This window comes from Ictalurus furcatus, chromosome 24, assembly GCF_023375685.1.
Source record: "Ictalurus furcatus strain D&B chromosome 24, Billie_1.0, whole genome shotgun sequence".
Lineage (NCBI taxonomy): Eukaryota > Metazoa > Chordata > Actinopteri > Siluriformes > Ictaluridae > Ictalurus > Ictalurus furcatus.
In genome coordinates this window covers 10,635,446-10,655,110 of record NC_071278.1, presented here as the reverse complement: position 1 = coordinate 10,655,110, position 19,665 = coordinate 10,635,446, and the positions used below count along the sequence as shown (strand labels likewise).

The window sequence follows — 19,665 nt, the reverse complement described above, 5'->3', positions numbered from 1 at the left end:
TTACTTGTATCCCAGGTTGTTAGTGAGGACTCTCCAGCATTATCAAATGTATCATCCATCCATCCATCCATCCGTTTCCTGTACTGCTTATCCTACACAGGGTCACAGGAAGCCTGGCGCCTCAAAGGTATCATTTGACTTGTAGTTTGAATTGAATAGGTTTAATCCGAACTTCAAAAACTTAACAAGTTGGCCCAAATGTGTCCTGCCATTCTAAAGGCTCTTTTGACTTTAATAAGTAGCCAGAATATTATTGTACACATTTGAATAATGAGCCTAATGTTTAAATAGTCGGATTATGTTAATAATACTTTTTTTTAAATACTTTTTTTTAAATAAAAAAAATTTGAGCTGAGGGGTCCATGAAAGGGTGCACGGTGGCTTAGTGGTTCGTATGTCCACCTTACACCACCAGGGTTGGGGGTTCGAGTCCGGTGCTACCCTGTGTGTGCACGGAGTTTGCACGTTCTCCCCATGCTGCGCGGAGTTTCCTCCGGTTACTCCGGTTTCCTCCCCAAAGTCCAAAGACATGCATGGTAGGCTGATCGGCAAGTCCAACGTGTCTGTGGTGTCTGAATGTGTATGTGAGTGTGCCCGGCCATGAATTGGCACCCTGTCCAGGGTGTACCCCACCATGTGCCCGATGTTCCCTGGGATAGGCTCCAGGTTCCCCGCGACCCTGAAGTATAAGCGTATAGAAAATGGATGGATGGATGGATGGATGAATGGATGTGTCCATGAAAATTATTTTACATTTAAATTGATTCCTGACTCCAACAACTACTGCTACAGTATATACAGTATAGGAAAGTATCCAACTGAATCCCTTTTAGATGGTTCCTAAGCATTTATGTGTGCATTTATATGACCATTCATCCAAATCATAAAGGATATTTGTTCCTAAGCTCTACAGGATATACAATTATAAATGTGAAAACACTGCCTGATTGAATCCTGAGTGTCCACTATGGGGCACTGTGCACTATTAGTGCACACCAAAACCAAAGCTGTAAACACCAGGAAGTTACTATAGACATGCTTGACTGTTATTGTTACAGAAGTGAGTTACCAGCAGGATTGAAGTTTAAAGACCAGAGGTAAGGAATGAAATTGATATTTTCGTAGTATATCTGTCGTTGTTTATAATAATTAATCTCTGACACGTGACTACAAAGAGAGAGAGAGAGAGAGAGAGAGAGAGAGAGAGAGAGATGATCAGATTACAGGCTGAAGGGTGTGTGTTGAGTGTTTTGTGGTCCAGGATGCATCTGCCAATAATGTGTTATAAAAGTAGTAGATAGTAGTATAAAAGAGCAGACTCACATCATGAGCTGTTTATATATAGATTTTCAGGGCTGGGCTGTTTGTTGGTGAAATGTGTGTTGATTTTATGTGATTTAATTGTATGACTTGATTTTGAAGACTATCTGATGCAAAGTAATGTTTTTTTTTGTTGTTGTGTTTGTTTGTTTGTTTGTTTGTTTGTTTTTACCTATAAGATGGGTTTCATTAAACAGTTTTTCCCCTCCTCGTAGTCAGGTAACACTATTAAATAATAAAATGACAGCAAATGGACATACCTTGAATATAGTCACATTTATCTAGTATTTCCAATTATAAAGATCACAGTAAACTAAATATAAAGTTATTAAATCTATTCGTACTCATTTCAAGATTGAAAAAGTCTTGTTCTATTGCCGGTTAATTTTGGTCATGTTAAGCATTTATTTCTAGAAAGAAGCTAAATGATCTGCCAATACCATAAGAAAACTACAAGCTTGAAATGAGGAATAATGTCTAGAAATGTGTTTAATGACCTTATATTTGGTTTATTGTAATCTTATAATAAGGAATGCTATAAATTTGACTATATTTCAGATATTTTTCACTTGCTAAGATTTTTTTATTGAGGTTTAAGGGGGAAAATAGCAAGGAGCCGTTTGAAAATAGCAGTGAGTCAACTCTTATTGGTGAGCCAGGTGATTTGAATCAGTGAAAAGTACTGGAGAACAAGAAAAGTTGTAGTTTTGGCACTCTTGGCCTCCAGGCTTGATATGAAGAAGGCAGTATATGACATTGGCAGAGTTTTAACAAATAGATCAGGAATATTGGCCAACGTTGGAAAAGTTCGAACATTCATTGTCATTTTCCTTCCACTTTTCTTGGTGGGAGTCACAGTGAGCCTGAGAAGGTCAATCCAGACTTCTGTATCTCCAGCCACAGATTCCAGCTCCTCAGTAAAGGATTCCCAGATATTCAGGAAAAATTTTAATATTACGACTAACAAGATCTTACTGTTGCTTAGAGGATACACAAAGAGGATGGATTTGTGTATGACAATCAGAAAAGAAGATCTTCTATCCATATATCGACTGGTGTTGTGATGGAGAATAGTTTATGTTGTTGATTTGAGAATTATGAGGACTCATTCAATCGCCTGTGATAATAAACAGGTCTGAGATAACAGAAAACTACGTAATCAAAAAGTCATACAGGATATATTACATTATCCTGAAACTTTGTTCTAGCTCACTCCTTAGAGCCCCAGAGCCTTACTTTCTACCTTATTAGGTCATGCTAACACACCTTTATTGTATACCTGTATCTTTCTCTGCCTACGCTTTTGAACTTGCACCTTATTTGGATCCCTATAAAATGCTCCCCTGTAGGTGTTATCTAAAGTTCACAGCTGGAAGCAGTGAAGCGCGACTGTCAGCTGGACAATTCAGACCATTCCTAAGAGCTTTGTTGTTGTGGTGTGATGGAAACGAGTTTCCTACCATCTCTGTCTCTGACATGGAGTCTAGTCGTACTGGTGGTCACTCTTTTGTTTATGTAAGTATACCCTGAACATTTTTGTCTAATTAGTCATATGTGTGTTTAACTATACTTGCAATAGACAAATGTTCCTTGTGACTCGCTCACTTCATGGTTAGACTTTAAACATTTGGGTTTTATTAGCATAGTTCTCACAGTTAAAGAAACTGGATTATTGTGTTTGTACTCTTGCAGTTTGTTTGCGTGTGTTTAAAAAGATGTTCTTAATTTTAAAAGACAAAAATAAAGAATATGTTTAAATGGCATCTCTTGTATTTTGAAGCATTATGAAGCATCTATACGAACGCTGCAGTTGTTATCGCTGCACTTTGACTTGATTAAGTGGCTGTTAGTCTTTTTTTCCTTCACTTTCCTCATTATTAATCACAAGACAAGCCAAAATAAAGTTTGTTCAGGGCTTTGTCAGATAGTACGCAACCACCAATTCGAAACTGCTGTCAAGTCTAAAATGACTTCCCCATGTTACAAAAGAATAGGAAAAAAAATGTACTCCTGTGGAAATCCCGGAAATCCCGTCCTTCAATTTATTCAGTCCAATCCTCTGCAGGCAGTGGGGATGAACACTAGCGAAGTGGAAATGTATCGCATTGTGTGCACATGACTTAATATATGTTATGTTATCTGCCTGTAGTTACAGTGTTTGGCCGTATCGATTTTTTAAAAACCTGGGGATCCCAGGACCAAGGCCATGGCCCTTCGTGGGAACCTTCTTGTCCTACATAAAGGTGAGTAACTCTACACTACAGCAGTAACACTGTGTATAAATATTGGTGTTGAACCAATGCAGAAGTGGCGTATTGCTCCCTTTTGATTCCATTTCAGGGTTTTTACCATTTCGATATGGAGTGCTTCAAGAAATATGGAAAGGTTTGGGGGTGAGTACAGATTACAAACTTTGGTTTCAGTCTTTAAAGAATTTGTGTTGGATTTGAAATACCTAAAAGCAAGAATAAACATGTATGTTTAAATTTGCATTTTATTCATTTAGCAGATGCTTCGCGACTTACAAATGAGGAAATACAAGCAAAGCGATATATCAAGTGGAGAACAATACAAGTAGTGCTACCATACAATTGAGTTCTAGAGAAGTAAAGTGTGTGGAGTAGAGGTGTAAGTGCCAGAGTATGTGTTTTTAAATAATGTGGGAGTTGGCAGGTTAGGGGTTAGTAAAGTGCTCATGGAAGAGGTGGGTCTTTAGTTGTTTTTTGAAGATAGTGACAGATTCTTTGGTCCGGATTGAGGTTGGAAGTTCATTCCACCACTGAGGGACAGATAGTGTGAAGGTTCTGGAAAGGGATCTTGAGCCACGCTGAGTAGGTACTACTAAGCATCGGTCATTAACCGATCGCAGATTGCGTGAGGGAATGTAAGCCTTCAGGAGAGTGTTGAGGTAGGGGCGTGTTGTTCCAGACAAGGTCTTGTACGTGAGCATCAAGACCTTGAATTTGATGCGGGCGGCTACAGGAAGACAGTGGAGGGAGATGAAGAGGGGTGTGACATGGGTCCTTTTGGGCTGGTTGAAGACGAGGCGTGCTGCTGCATTCTGAATCATCTGAAGGGGTTTGATCGAGCTGGCTGGGAGACCCGAGAGTAATGCGTTGCAGAACCTGATGATTATGTTTACACGCTAAATATCATTAGTGATATCAATGGTTCCAGCAACTTGTTAAATAAAAGTCCAGATTGTTAGTTGACTGTACTGTAAATACAACCTTGTGGTTGTTTTTTATTTTTTGCAATTAAGAATCTTTTGCAAAATATTAATCAATTTACACATCTTCATTCTGATGTTTTATGACACAGAGTGAACTGGAGCACTACTGAGTCAGATATAATCAAAAGTATATTTCTTTTTAAGGGTATATGATGGAAGACTGCCAATTCTGATGACCTTGGATCTTGAAATGATCAAGGCTATTATGATAAAAGAATGTTTCTCTACCTTCACTAATAGAAGGGTAAGTCGATTACATCAGGTAACATGATTACTTCAGGTTTTGTCCTTATCAAGCATACTGAGCATTGTTTACATTTGTCTCTTCTGTGTAGGACACAAATATGGAATTGGCTGGTCCCTTCGCTGATGGCATAACTGTAGCAAAAGATGAAAAGTGGAAACGAATCCGTGCTTCGCTCTCTCCATTCTTTACAAGTGGACGACTTAAGGAGGTGCACTTTTGAGTTACTTCATTTCAAATGTGTATTATATATACTAATTAAAGCCAAATAAACTGTCAGCTTATAGGAGCAACTAGCATGATAGGGTCCTTCATGCCTGACTGGACTAATTTAATTGAATATCCAGTTATTATAATATGTTGATTGTCTTCATGTGATATTTTCAGTTAATTAGTGCATTTTGTGATAGTTATTATGGATCTTTATGCATAACAATTTCACATTTTCTTATCTGATTTCTTCCAGATTTTTCCTATTGTTGAGAAATATGCAGATCGCTTAATTGACCATCTGAAGAAGAGAAAGCCAGAAGAAGCGATCAAAATTAAAGAGTAAGTTTTTGTCACTGATGATAATGCAAAAGGTTGTTTGTTTGTTTTTTTTTCTTTCCTCAGGATTGCGAAGATGACCATACAGTAGCTAACAAAATAATTAGGATGCTGAATAATCATCTGAAGTTTGATTTGTAATTTAATTGAAAAACTCTATTGTATCTATAATGCACTGATTATATACACTAAAGCTACATCTTGGTTTGTGTCCCCTAAAAGATCTTTTGTAGAAACACATATATTTTCTTTGAAAAAATATTATAATAGAGGGTTTCTCTTTCAAAAAAGGGTTACAAGTAGAACCTATTCAAGAAGCTAAGAACCCTTGAATCACTCCGTAGTGTAGTATAATGATCTTATTTTAATATGTTAGTTTAAACTGACATTTATAATATAATCCACAAAGGTAACTCTCTAGGTTTACTACATATACATACTGATTTATGATAGATAAAGGTTCATACACATAACAACAATAAAGACTTGCCATTTTTTCTGTGCATATTTGGCGTAGAAACTCTGCAATTTAACATCGGCGTACATATCTGAGTGTTGTCACTCAAAAATATGCAAAAAGAGCTGGCTTCTTTTTTCATCCAGTAAAAACGGCAGATAAGACAATCAGCATATGAATCAACAAGTGATTGACGGTTTCATAGGTGTTTTGTACTCCCTGTTATTAACTGACCTCATGGAAGCCACGCCCCTTCCCCCATCTCACATTCATGATCTTTTGACTCTGATTTTCCCACGAGAAAGACGTGGTGTCCTCGCCTTCGGTCAAGGTCAAATCTATCAGTGATGTTAACTATATTTATTAGGTACTTGTTCGACTAGAAAGAAGAAAACAAATAGTAAATAGTCCTTCAAGGAGATGTCAAATCTAGCACTAAAAACTATTTTACTGGTAATGATCATTAGAAAGTGATTAAAGTGCTGTTTGCAAGCACTTCTGAGTCTGAGCTTTATCTTCCAGAGATCGAGAGGTGGAATCATATCTGCATATTTTTGACATCTGGAAGCTCATATATGCTGAGCAGCACAGATAGCGCTTCTCTCCAAGTGTGTTACGTTGCCCTGTGATATGAACAGTGGTTCGAAAAGATGCAGGTGGAGAGCATGGCGCATCTTGAACGAAGCACGTATTAGTTAGATTTCACCCTCCCTGGTTGGTAGCTGTCTGCGGTCAAGTACACCTTGAGGCCAGAGGGTGGATTCGGACTTGATCCAGCTTCTCCTAATTGGGCAGAGTCGAGCCACAAGTCCAGGAGGCGTTTCGGACTGGATAAGTTTTTGGATATGTTTTTAAGTGTGTTGTTACATATTGTACACCGTTTCGTGAGTTAGGGTTAACCCTAACCCTTAGGAGTTGTAGATCACCAGCTCCACCCCCAGGGCTCACCAGCTCTACGCAAAGAACTTTAGCTTTCTACAGCAAGGACTATCTCACTATAATCCTAACTAAAACAGACAAGATTTCCCCCCAAGCAGATGATTGTTACTGTAGAACCCTGTATATATACAAGCACTAAAGGTTCTACCTTTGACAAGTGATTTACGAAAGCACTATATCAAAGATGGACTCCACAAGACTACACTTTATTCCTCTTCAGAATCGGCAGGTCTGACTATGTATTTAATGATTTAAATGTCTCTCTCTCTCTTTTTTTTTTCCCCCAGGGCTTTTGCTCCCTATTCCCTGGATGTGGTTACCAGTGCCTCCTTCAGTGTTGAAATTGATTCCATTAACAGCCCTGATGATCCGTTTGTCATCCAGATCAAGAAATTTTTCAACTTCAACTTCTTCAGTCCCTTGTTCCTGTTAATTAGTATGTCCTATCTGATTTGATCAGATTATGATATTCGCATATAAGTCGGTGACGTGTGTAACGAATCCAGCGACTGTAAAACCCAGCAGTCATGCTATGATTTGTAGTCTTAATAATGCAGTTCAGTTGATAGTTTGAATTCTGAGTGAAACAGTACAGATGTTACTGTGCAATTCAAATTTTTCTGCGTTGAGTTCACATTCATGTTTGTAAGTGACCCATATCTGTCACTAGTGTGAACAGGTCTGCACATGTGTACAATTAAAACAGTCAGTAACGTCATATGCATTATTCGCATGCGTCTTGAACAAACAGCAACAATCTGCATACCGTATTTGCAAGAACTAGCAGCACCAGCGTACAATGAGGTTGTCTGACAACTTGTCTGCTGTTTGTTATTAGGACAGGAAACTAAAAAAATGAAGAAAACAAAACAAAAAACCACTGAATGCAGAGTGTTCTTGCGGGTTTTTGTCTTGCTGCAAATTTCAGATGTTGATGTAAGGGCAGGGGGGAAAAAACATGAAAACCCGATTTGACTAATCAGATATGACACCGCCAATTTGGGAAAGGTTTGATGTGTTTAATTGCCGTTTAGACTGCAGAGGAAAAGACAACATCCCTGTGCTGCTCAAATAGGAAATCAGAAATACCAAAGAAATTGGATTTGAGCTGATTGTCTTAAGTACCTCAAATCTAATTTGAAATGATCGGTGTTTTGCTTTCAAACAGATTCCAGTTCATTAGAACTTGTCACATTTAAGGACAAAATTAGATCTGAGCCAAATCAACCTTTGTAATGTAATTTTTAACAGTCATCTTGTTTTACAGCCATCTTTCCCAGTGTGGCTCCGGTTTTAGCCAAAATGGGGGTGACCTTGTTTTCAAAATCATCTATGGAGTTTTTCTATGCTGCGCTGAAAAAGATCAAAGATCAGCACAACATGGATGAAAAAGTGTGTGAAGTAAATATACACTCTGTAATGTCTATTAGGAATCCCACTGCCTGCAATATGTTGCAAAGATACATAAACAGAAGTGGTGTTAAACTTGTGCTCCTTCCTTTCCTGGTAGAGGCGAGTGGACTTCCTGCAGCTCATGATCCAAAGCCAGATATCTGACGAGCAAGCTGAGAAGGCAGACGATCAACCGACCAAAGGTAAGAGTCGCAACAATGAAACATACAGGAAACTTCCAGGAAAGTAGAGCGTCATCTAAAAGCTTTAATGTTCTAGTTTCAAAGAAAGACTTGGCCTTGGTGGTTGTCGTTTTGTTTTTTCAGGCTTGACCGATCACGAGATTCTTTCCCAGTCCTTCATTTTCATCCTGGGAGGCTATGAGACCACCAGCACCACCCTCACTTATCTACTGTATAATCTTGCAACTAATCCTGACTGCATGAGCAAACTGATGGAGGAGATCGACACAACCTTTCCTCATGATGTAAGCATAAATATATAGTATTATTTTATGTCAACTATAACAGGCTCCCCGGTTCAAACTCAAGATCTCAGGGTACTGTCTGTGTGGAGTTTCGCATGATTGTGTGGGTTTCCTTTGGGTTCTAGGCTTTCCTCTCACCGTTTAATAACAGGCTAGTAAGTGGATTGGATTCAGTAAATTGCCCCTAGGAAGGAAGGAATGAATGAATGAATGACGACTATAACCGAATAATCTGGACACAGCAGCGAGTCATGATTGAAGAAAAATGTTTGGAGCAGAAACACAAATCACCAATAATAAAAACTCATATTAATAATAAAACCCACGTAATTACTCAAATGTATCTGATTTATAGGCTCCAGTGACATACGATGCGTTGATGAAGTTTGAGTACCTGGAAATGGCCATTAACGAGTCGATGCGTCTGCTCCCTACTGCTCCCCGTCTGGAGAGGGTTTGCAAGAAGACTATAGAGCTCAATGGATTCACCATTCCTAAAAACACTCTGGTCGGAATTCCTACATACGTTCTGTACAGGGATCCACAGCTCTGGGATTCTCCTGAAGAGTTCAGACCAGAGAGGTATACGTTTTTTCATAATGGCATTTGTGTAGCTTTAGCATATTTTCAGACCTGTCAGACAGGCTGATTAGGTGGTAATAACTGCAATGGTTTGCGTATTCTCTTAAAGGAAAAATCTATTCTGAACGACTTGCATATTAATCCCAGATTTATTTTTGTAATGAAACTCCAGGTTGACTTTTTTTAGTTTATACTTCTTTGACAGACGTGGTTTGTTTTTCTACATTACTCGTTTGACGACCCCCTAGTGGCGCTAATGGAATTTAGCTCTCGCGTTATCTCTACCTGAACGAACTGATGCAGAAGCACTTTAGTCTAAACCTTCGTATTACCTATATATAAACCCTACTTGTACATATATTTTACTTGCTTATTAGGCATACATACCAGTTTGCCTAATACAGTCGGGGTCCATAAGTATTTGGACAGTGACGCAAATTTTTGTGATTCTGCCGCTGTACACCACCACGATGGATTTGAAACAAAGCAGTCAAGATGTGATGTGACAGTGTAGACTTTCAGCTTTACTTCAAGGGGTTTAACAAAAATATTGCGTTAACCGTTTAGGAACTACAGGCATTTTTTTGCATAGTCCCTCCATTTTTACATGCTCAAAAGTAATTGGACAATTGACCGATAAACAGTTTCCTCATTATTTCATGACAAATTAAGGAGACAAAAGATCTGGAGTTGATTCCAAGTGTTAAATTTGCATTTGGTATCTGTTCATGTGAACTCTCAATAGGCTGTCCAAAGAGGTGTCGATGCAAGGCCATCATTAGGCTTAAAACACAGAGATAGCAGAAACTTTAGGAATGGCCAAATCAACAATTTCATTGTCAAAGTCTACAGTGAAGAGACGCCTATATACAGAGGTTTTACCTCAAGATGCAAACCAATACTCAAGAACAGAAAGGCCAGATAAGACTTTGTTAGAAAATGGCTAAAAAAAAAAATCCTGCCAAGGTTTGGAACAAGATTCTTTGGACAGATGAAACCAGGATTAACTTGTATCAGAGTAATGGGAAGAGAAGAGCATGGCGAAGGAGAAGAAGGGCTCGAGATCCAAAGCATACCACATCATCTGTCAAACATGATGGAGGAAGTGTTATGGCATGGACATGTATGACTGCCAATATAACTGGGACACGGGTGTTTATTGCTGAGCCCCCAAAACACACACACATCCTTTTTTTTTCTCCTTTCCCCTCATCTTCTTATGTATATATTTTGTATTGCACAGCTATAAAGTACCTGATCCTCACAACAAGCATTTCAATGTACAACTGTCCCTGACATTTTGTGCACATGACAAATAAACTTAAAACTTGAACTAGTCACTTCAACACCATCATGCTTGTCATCTTGTAGATCACTAACTAGCTGAGCTGAGTCTCTGCCGCATCCCTGCTCAACTGTTATATATACCATTGCATTCTGGAACTTCTGCACTGTCTTTTTCATTAATTGAACGTCACTGGAGGCTGTTGAAGGTTTGGGGAAAAAAGCTTTTGCTCTTTTATTTTTAGGAACTAACAAATGTTTTCTCCTATTAAGAGTCATTGTAACTGTGCTAGCAATGTCCCTCTGTGACATTACCGCAGCACACAACTGCGAACTTCTCACAAAAATAATGTAAAAAGATGGATGCATTCCTAACAATGTGATGTCTCTGATTTCTTTAAAGGTTCAGTCCCGAGAACGACATCAACCCTTACACGTTTATGCCGTTTGGTCTCGGGCCTCGTAACTGTGTGGGAATGAGGTTTGCTCTGCTGATCATGAAACTGGTTATCGTGAAGCTGCTGCAGAACTTCACTGTGGAGACGTGCAAAGAGACGCAGGTCTCTTATTAATGCTCTTTTATCATTTAAATAGTCCTGGTCCTGCATTTTAAGCCGTGTAGGCCACGTTCAAGCCAAACACCAATGCTTAATCAATGACTTTTTTCTTCTCCTTCTTTCCAGATTCCCATTCAACTCAATGCTCTCTTTCAACCAAAAGTTCCTGTGACTCTGAAGTTCATTCCAAGAACTCACAATGAGGGATAGTTCAGCAGGATTTCATTGTAGCCGTGATTTTGTTACACTAATCATTAAGTTGGATCACTAAGTTTTCATATATATCGTTGATTAATTGAAGATTTACTGTTTCATTAAGGGCTATCATTTCAACTCAATTAAGCGAGAATATTTACATGTTTGGTACAAATATTAATCCATAAGAACACATTTTAGCAGTACATGACAGTGCTCTATACAATGCCTTGTCTGTTTTATACTCCTATTTTATATTGAATAAATAATTCAATAAGCATGGAGGAAAAACTTGCATTCGTTTATCTTTATTTGATTTGACTTATAAAGAGTTATAAAGAGTCCAGCAATGCATAGGGATGTTAAAGTGCGTCTGTCTGGCCTGTAATATTTCCTTATCCTACACAATGTTGTGGGGAGCCTGGAGCCTATCCCAGGGGACTCGGGGGATAAGGTGGGGGACACCCTGGACAGGGTGCCAACCCATCGCAGGGCACAATCTCACACACACACATTCACACACTACGGACAATTTGGAAACACCAATCAGCCTTCAGCACGTCTTTGGACTGGGGGAGGAAACTGGAGTACCCGGAGGAAAAGGGAAAACGGTGAAAAAAATTTTGTGTGCTACTTTTTGCTATATTATTCAGAGGTGACTTGGGCATTCATAGATTTTCCCCCTTCACTAGACCTATAGTATACCCTATACACTATACACTCAAATGTTAAGATTATGGAGTTCTGAATTGCTGCTGATAGTGTGGGTCATAAAATGTTCAATTTGTGGTTTTAATTAGTGCCAATTAAAAGAAGAAAACCTCCACTACTGATATTATTTAATAGAGGTATTAATGCCTGTAGTTTAGGAGAAGTAAAGCTTATTTTGCTTATTTGCATAATGTTTATTACATTATGAGCTGTAATGGAGTTGCAGCAATTTCCCAAAATGACATTTTATAGCATTTAAGCAAAGCTGCTAACAGCCAGACCACTGCATTTCACACTGCCTGTGATCTATATCTCAGGCAAAATAGCATTTTGTATTTACATTAGTTTTTATTGTGTATAAACTAAGGCTGTCAAACGTAACACTTTCACTTTTAAGAGCTTTTTTTTAAACACATTTTACACAAAGCCTGTTTGCCGAACCATGCCAGCTGGCCTAGGGTCTACAAATTATTCCTTAAAATATTTCTAGGAAATATGAAAGATGGTATATGCTTGCAGCACTAGCAGGGTGTTGCAGTTTTCCCGCTGATTCATGAGCAGAATTAAAAACTATTGCTTGTTTTTCTGTGCCTGGCTGTGTAATGGATCGTGGTTGTGACTGTGATTTCACCGGTGGGATATGTCAGGGAGCAATGTTTGTCCTCGAGGGGCCTGAATTTTTTTTTGCAAATAAATAAATAAATAAATAAATAAATAAATAAGGGAAGAGGGCTCATTAATTAATGGAAGAGCACTGAAGCTTACAGTCTCTCTCTGTTTGAATACCCGCAACTAGTCAGAGATGATCGTGATTTAGCTCACTTTAAAAGAGCTTTTGTTTCTGTTTGGCACACTGGACTGTTGTTATCATACTCTGAAATGTGGTGAATGTGGTATATGACATCATCAAGTGCATGCTGTATATTTAAACAATACATGAAAGAAAAATATAAAATATATTTCTACTAATATATTTTATATTATATATATATATATATATATATATATATATATATATATATATATATATATACATACACACACACACACACACACACACACACACACACACACATACATATGGGAAAATCGCATTTCACATATTATAACATCCCATCCAACAACCCCAACAAAATAATCACAGCCAAAACCAAAGAAAGGGGGAAACAAAAAACAACAACAAACAAACAACCAGAAAAATGATTAGTAATTACCGTCTACCTTTCCTCAATCCACCTCCAGGGTGCGTACATCACTGATACAATATATATTTTACAGAAATATATTTCTGTAAAGCTGCTTTGAGACAATGACCATTGTAAAATGCGCTGTACAAATAAAATTGAATTGAAAATAGCATGTTAGTGGTGTTACTGGAAAAATCTGCAGTTCCTGGACAACCAGGGTCTGATGTCATCCCCTGAACAGGGGTTACAACGGCACCTGGACCTGCTGGAGCAATACTGTGGGCCTGCTGAAAATCGAGGCAAGACCAACATTTTCATCTTCCAAAAGAAAGCCAGATCTCAGAAAAGCAAACACCTTTTTACTGTAAGAAACAACGCCCTAGAGCATTAATTACACTATGATTACCTAGGACTGAAAATCAGTACCACAAGGATCTGGGATCGGAATACACTAAGAAAAAAAAACCCATCATATGCAGGACTACACTAGATGAGACCAGCATCACACAGAGTATGTGCATGCAAAATTGTTAGTAATGTACGAAATTTTTAAAGGTAAATGTTAACAAATTTGTGAGGGACGATAGAGTGCGTCCAGCCCAGCTGTCTCACTGTGTGGTATGGGATCTGCACAGACTTTGACCGCAAGACCCAACAGCAAGGGTCTCTAGTGCTGCATCGGGGGCTCTCTACCCATCGACACCTCCTTCAAAAACCACTGCATCTGCAAAGACACCACTATTGCGGACGACCCCTCTCACCCCTCTCATGGACTCTTCACACTCCTGCCATCTGGCAGAAGGTACAGGAGCATCCGTGCCTCCACCAGCAGACTCTGCAACAGTTTCTTCCCTGAGGCAGTCAGATTACTCAACACCCTGTTCCCTCCCAACACTCACCTGGGCTAGTTGAACACCTAAACCAGTAAGACTCATACCACTGTACATGCACTAACCCATTAAGACTCAGTACTACTGCATACTGCACTTTACATAGCTTCATCTTTATACTGTGGAACTCATTTTTGCCTCCAGTATTGCTGCTATACTTGTGCTGCTACTTTACACAATAGCTTACAGTTTACAGTCCATTTTCTGTGTATATACTGTCCTGTGTATTAATTATTTTGCACTCATCTCACACTGTTGTGTATTTGCACTTTATATAGTCTTGCGTACTGTTCCATGTTGCACCATGGTCCTGAAGAAACGCCATTTCGTTCCAGTGTATACAAGTTACATAGAGGAATGACAATAAAAACCCACCTGACTTGTAACTCAGAACTTGGCTGCTTTCCATTGATTATACGCTATATGGCCAAAAGTACATGGAAACTTGACCATCACACCCATATGTGGTTCTTACCCAAACTCTTGCCACAAACTTGAAAGGACTCAACTGCCTATGATGTCTTTGTATGCTGTAGCATTACAATTTCCTTCCACTGGAATTAAGAGGCGTAAACCTGTTCCAGCATGACAGTGCCATTGTACACAATGTGACGTCCATGAAGACATGGCTTGCGAAGTTTGGACTGGAAGAACTCGAGCTGCTTGCACAGAGACCTGACCTCAACCCCACTGAACACCTTTAGGATGAACTGGAACACTGACTAAACTCCAGACCTCCTCACCTGACCTCACTAATGCTCTTGTGGCTGAACAGGAACAAATCCCCACAGCCACATTCCAAAATGTAGTGTAAAGACTTACCCTTAGGTAAAGGCTATATAGTGTAAAGATTTAGCCTTAAGAGTGGCAGCAGTTACAGTAGCAAAGGGGGGTGAGATGTTCAACAAGCACATATGATTAGATTTCCACATACTTTTGGCCATATAGTGTACCTATTCAAAAGATCTTTAAAATTCTGAATATATCTAAAATCTGTTAATCAAAATCTGTTACATCCCATCTGTCAGATGGTCCTGAGACTCACTAACCCACAAAACCTCTAAAACACAGCAGCCTCAGACCAGCAGTGCTGACCAAAGTCAACTCAGAGTAAACCAAATTATCAAAGCAAAACAGTATATGTGGAACATTAGGACACTGACACCAAATCACAAATCTAAATTACAGTGCTATTTGGGCCCTAAACAGAGAATACAAATTGGCAGAGAATAACTCCACCGTCAAAGATCCAAAGGAGAAACAGATCCTGATCATATACGGGATCAGGGACCACAGTTTCACCAGAAAAAAAGAGAAGAGAGACTGTGTGGTCATACTGAGGGTGGCAAGCTCTTTCTGACTTGCACGGAATGGCCTCAGGTGGGCTCCTCTATGGTTAGCCTTACAGAGAGTAATTCATCTGCTGGTCTACATAACATTGCGTACATCCAGAGGAATGGTGCCTGCACCCAGATGTGGTAGCACAAATCTTGGACAGGTTTGGCAAAACGGAGGTGGACTTCTTCACCAATGACAAGTCGACACAGACCACGCAAACAGGATGCACTGGCTCACCACCTACTATAAACTTCTCCTCCTGTACTCCTATATCCTGGACAGCATGATTTTCAGACCAATGAAGAGTTGGAGAAATCGACTCAAATCTGTCTCCGCCCCTAGACATCAAGTTCTGCTGGGTAGTTTTGATCTAGATCATCAGTGTGGTCCATGTCACTAAGAAAATTTAAATCGCTTAGATGACATTGGACATAATACATTACTTGCTTTAAACATGGCCACTTTTTATTTTACATTTAAACTATCATTAGCTTAAGAAGTCAACAGTGATGCAGTGTTACAGATATCAATAATACATTCTAGAGAAATGTACAGTCTCATATTTCTTTATATTTATTATAGGAAACAGGGTCTTAATACAAAAATAGCAATTTTGTTTGTTTTCTGAACTACTAAAATACTAGAGAGGCCACATAAAATGTCATGCTGAAAATCAGTTGTATTTGAGTACTATTTTTTTTTCCTTATAACATCTTATATTTTTCCCCCAACTAAAGGGATTAGCACTACATTAGTACAGTGTGTGAAAGTTGAGGCTACATCTACTAATCAGAGGTGTAATAGAGAAGTAATTAGAGTAGCTATGAAAATGGTGGTGAATCTGCTTCTGTACTGACTGGATTAGACTCTCTCTCTCTCTCTCTCTCTCTCTCTCTCTCTCTCTCTCTCTCTCTCTCTCATCAGTGCTCTCGTCATCAAGCCACAATGTAAGACTTTGCAGAGACAAAGGACAAACACTTGAATGGGGGTAACAACAGCAAGAGAAATAGGTGCAAACAGTGAACGAGGCACATGGCCAAGAAAGAGCTGGAGCAGGAGTTGAAGAAAACAAGGCTGCCAAGAAGGTTTTGTAATAGAGTCCCTGTTGGCTGTGTTGTATGTTCAAACAACAACAGATGGGAGAGTGAAACTTGGACCTTGGTGTCGCACAGGCAGTGAGAATGCACCCTCCAGAGCAATGGATGGCACTAAAGCATTAACTGGTGTGCAGGCAATTGGTAAGAGTCAGAGCAGGAACAAAGACTGGAACAGGATCTGAGACAGAAACTATCACATTAACGTATGTCCTAAACAATTTAAGGTCTAATTATGTGTGTAGACAATTTAAAAAATAATAATTTTATTAACTAATCCCTAATGTGGATAATGCCTGACATGAGAACCTGGAGACTGACTATTTTTTTCCCCATTGACAAATTCGGGAAATTCAGAGAGCCTAATATAGCTTGCTTTCTGCATGTTTGGATTCTTCTACCAGCACTATCTTGTTTCACAAGAGCATGCTCGTCCATTCATTGCTGTTGTTGGGGAGACAGGGCATTTCTGGCAAAACAATCCAAGTATCTGTGTGGAAAAGCAAAATCAAACCCAGGGCAGAAAACAACAATGCATGAGGACATCCTTACGAACACATCCATTTGATAATACTCTACAAAAGGGAAAATCTCTGGACTTCAACCAATTGCAATTTAATTCTATATTAACAAGTCATAGGATTTTGTAGATATTTATACACAGGGGCGTTGTTTCTGGTGGGTTGAATGGTGGTAACAATTCTAGGGAACCTAAACTGCTCTGGACCCAAGTTTGAGTCCCTAGAATTATGTAAGTGTACCATTTTACTATCCCACATCTATCTTGCTTATCAGTTGCAAGGGGCCAACATGGCACCACCACTGCTCAGATCTTACTTGGGTGGTGGGTCATTTTCAGAAAAACAGTGGCTCTGACACTGTAGTGACATGGTGGAACTTTTAAAACTGTATGCACAGTTGCCTTGATGGTCCATCTTGTAAGTGTACAGTTAGAGAATATAGGTCATCTTAACACAGTTGGTGTAAATCGTCCACTACCCCCCTCATCGGTGTCAGTTTCTAAGCATAGCACTGCTGTTGGCAGGAGATTTTAGGTTGGTGGACTGTTCTCAAATCAACACACACTGTAAAATGCCACCATGTTGTTGTCACTTGTCTGTGATGGTCATATGGGGGTTCCATTTCCAGAAGGTAGTGATCATGAGCTTTAAAGGTGCACTATAAAGGTGCCATAAACACTATACTCCAAGTGGCCGTATGAGAGCTTTGTGTCATATGGACTGCTTTTCTGTATAGGCATATGAACCTTCTTCAAAATTCTCCTTTTGTATTACACTGAAAACCGCATACATATTTTTCTGTAAGTCCTTTTGTCTGGCTAGCTGACACAGTCATGTCGTTTTTACAGAGACATTATGACAATAATGAAAAGACAATCAAATGATATTCATTTTTTCTTTGGGACAGCCGAAAAAAGGGTAAACTGACAGGAGCAGGAAAAAAGTTTGCAGTGTATACACAATTGTGGCTGCTCTACTGTTTGGAACATATTATTCACTATATCTGTGCATAATAAGATGAAAGGCCTGCCTGGGGGTAGAGAGTGAGTAAAATCTGAAATATAATAAACCAACTAATCTAACTTGTTTTTGTATTGTAATACACACTGACCGTTTGGTCCTAAATATAAAGCTCTTGCATTGTATATATAAATAATGTATATATAAATATTTGGGCATTTATTTCATAGAGAATTAAAAAGGACCATTACATTTGTGACCCCACCCCTACCAAATGGTTTGGTCCACCCCCACACCCCCCAATGTTCAGGATGTGGTTATGGCTTTGGTTCTACTGAAGGGAAATTGTAATGCTTTTTTTGTGATCAAAGGTTTTTTCAAAAGCTAACATGTTACTCAAACTCATACTAATGAATACAACAGAGAGTGCAAACATATTTAAATATAACCAAAATACAACCGCAGTTCCAAAAAGTTGGGACAGTATGGAAAATGCAAAAAACAAACAAACAAACAAAAAAAAACAAAAAGAGCCGTCTGAAAATTCACTTCACCCTGTACTATACTGAAAACACATTAATTGATGTTTTACTTTGTGAATTGAATTTATTTTAGGTTTGGTGTTGTCCTGCTCTGGATGGAAGCATATGTTGCTCCAAAATGTGTACATATCTTTCTGCATTAACGGTGCCCTCACAGATGTGCAATTTACCCATGCCATGACAGATGCTGGATTTTGGACCTGACGCTGATAACAGCTTGGATGGTCCTTTTCCTCCTTGGCCCGGAGAACACGACGGTTGTTTTGTCCAAAAACTATTAGAAATGTTGACTCGTCTGACCACAAAACACGATTTTCTCTCCACTCTTCCTCCAGACTCTGGGACCTTGATTTCCAAATGAAATGCAAAATTTACTTTCATCTTCCCCGTGATTGTGACTGTGTACTGAACCAGACTGAGAGATTAAAGCCTCAGGAATCCTTTGCAGGTGTTCTGAGTTAATTAGCTGATTAGAGCTCTTCTCAGGCTGACATTTCTGCATTATAAATTCTTTATTCGAATATTTTGAGATACTGGATTTTTGATTTCCATGAGCTGTAAGCCGTAATCATTAAGATTAAATAAAAAAAAGGCTTGAAATATTTCACTTTATGTGTAATGAATCTAGAATATATGAAACTTCCACTTTTTGAATTAAATTACAGAGGGGAAAAATGAACTTTTCCACAATATTCACATTTTTTTAGATGCACCTGTATGTGTGTGTGTGTGTGTGTGTGTGTGTGTGTGTGTGTATAACATAATGTATCATCTATTCTGTATACTATAATATATTCTGGAAACTTCCTACTCTTCACCAGAATAGTGTGCAGCTTCAATGCTTTCAGCCCGACTTTCACAAAGATCCCAGAATCCACGATGCAACTCTCGCATCCGTGTTTTCACTCTTTCTTGTTCTTTCTATGTTTATAAACAGAGGAAGCGGCCAATGGTCAGTCGGTGCTGACGTCACTGCCGCACACCCCACAACTATATCCGAGTAACGAAATGCTTTATAATTCCACACGAAAAGTATCAGACGGTCGACACGTTCGTGCTACAGCCGCAAAAGGAGACTTCATCGTCCTTTTGCAGATATTTCTCACTGCCACATGTTACGCACGTGTCGTCCGGTTCCAGGAACTGCGCCGCCGTTAACCGTTTGTGCGCCGGTCAGAGTGCGC

At 39.1% G+C, this 19,665-nt stretch overlaps 1 protein-coding gene across 3 annotated transcripts; it reads left to right on the top strand.

The window, feature by feature from the left end:
* The first annotated feature begins 993 nt into the window (after nt 1–993).
* On the top strand, nt 994–11,546 carry LOC128600579 (cytochrome P450 3A56). Of its 3 annotated transcripts, XM_053613160.1 has the most exons (15): nt 1,056–1,097; nt 1,500–1,539; nt 2,670–2,835; nt 3,470–3,563; nt 3,661–3,713; nt 4,697–4,796; nt 4,888–5,007; nt 5,263–5,348; nt 7,029–7,177; nt 8,009–8,133; nt 8,252–8,336; nt 8,460–8,620; nt 8,976–9,202; nt 10,890–11,046; nt 11,170–11,546. In XM_053613160.1, the coding sequence occupies exons 3-15, from the start codon at nt 2,762–2,764 to the stop codon at nt 11,251–11,253; spliced, it is 1,515 nt and encodes a 504-aa protein (XP_053469135.1). In that variant the 5' UTR covers nt 1,056–1,097; nt 1,500–1,539; nt 2,670–2,761; the 3' UTR covers nt 11,254–11,546. The 3 variants fall into 3 exon arrangements, with proteins under 3 accessions (XP_053469134.1, XP_053469135.1, XP_053469136.1); XM_053613159.1 differs by lacking the exon at nt 1,500–1,539 and having other exon boundaries at nt 994–1,097; XM_053613161.1 differs by lacking the exon at nt 1,056–1,097 and having other exon boundaries at nt 1,210–1,539.
* Nucleotides 11,547–19,665: the final 8,119 nt, after the last annotated feature.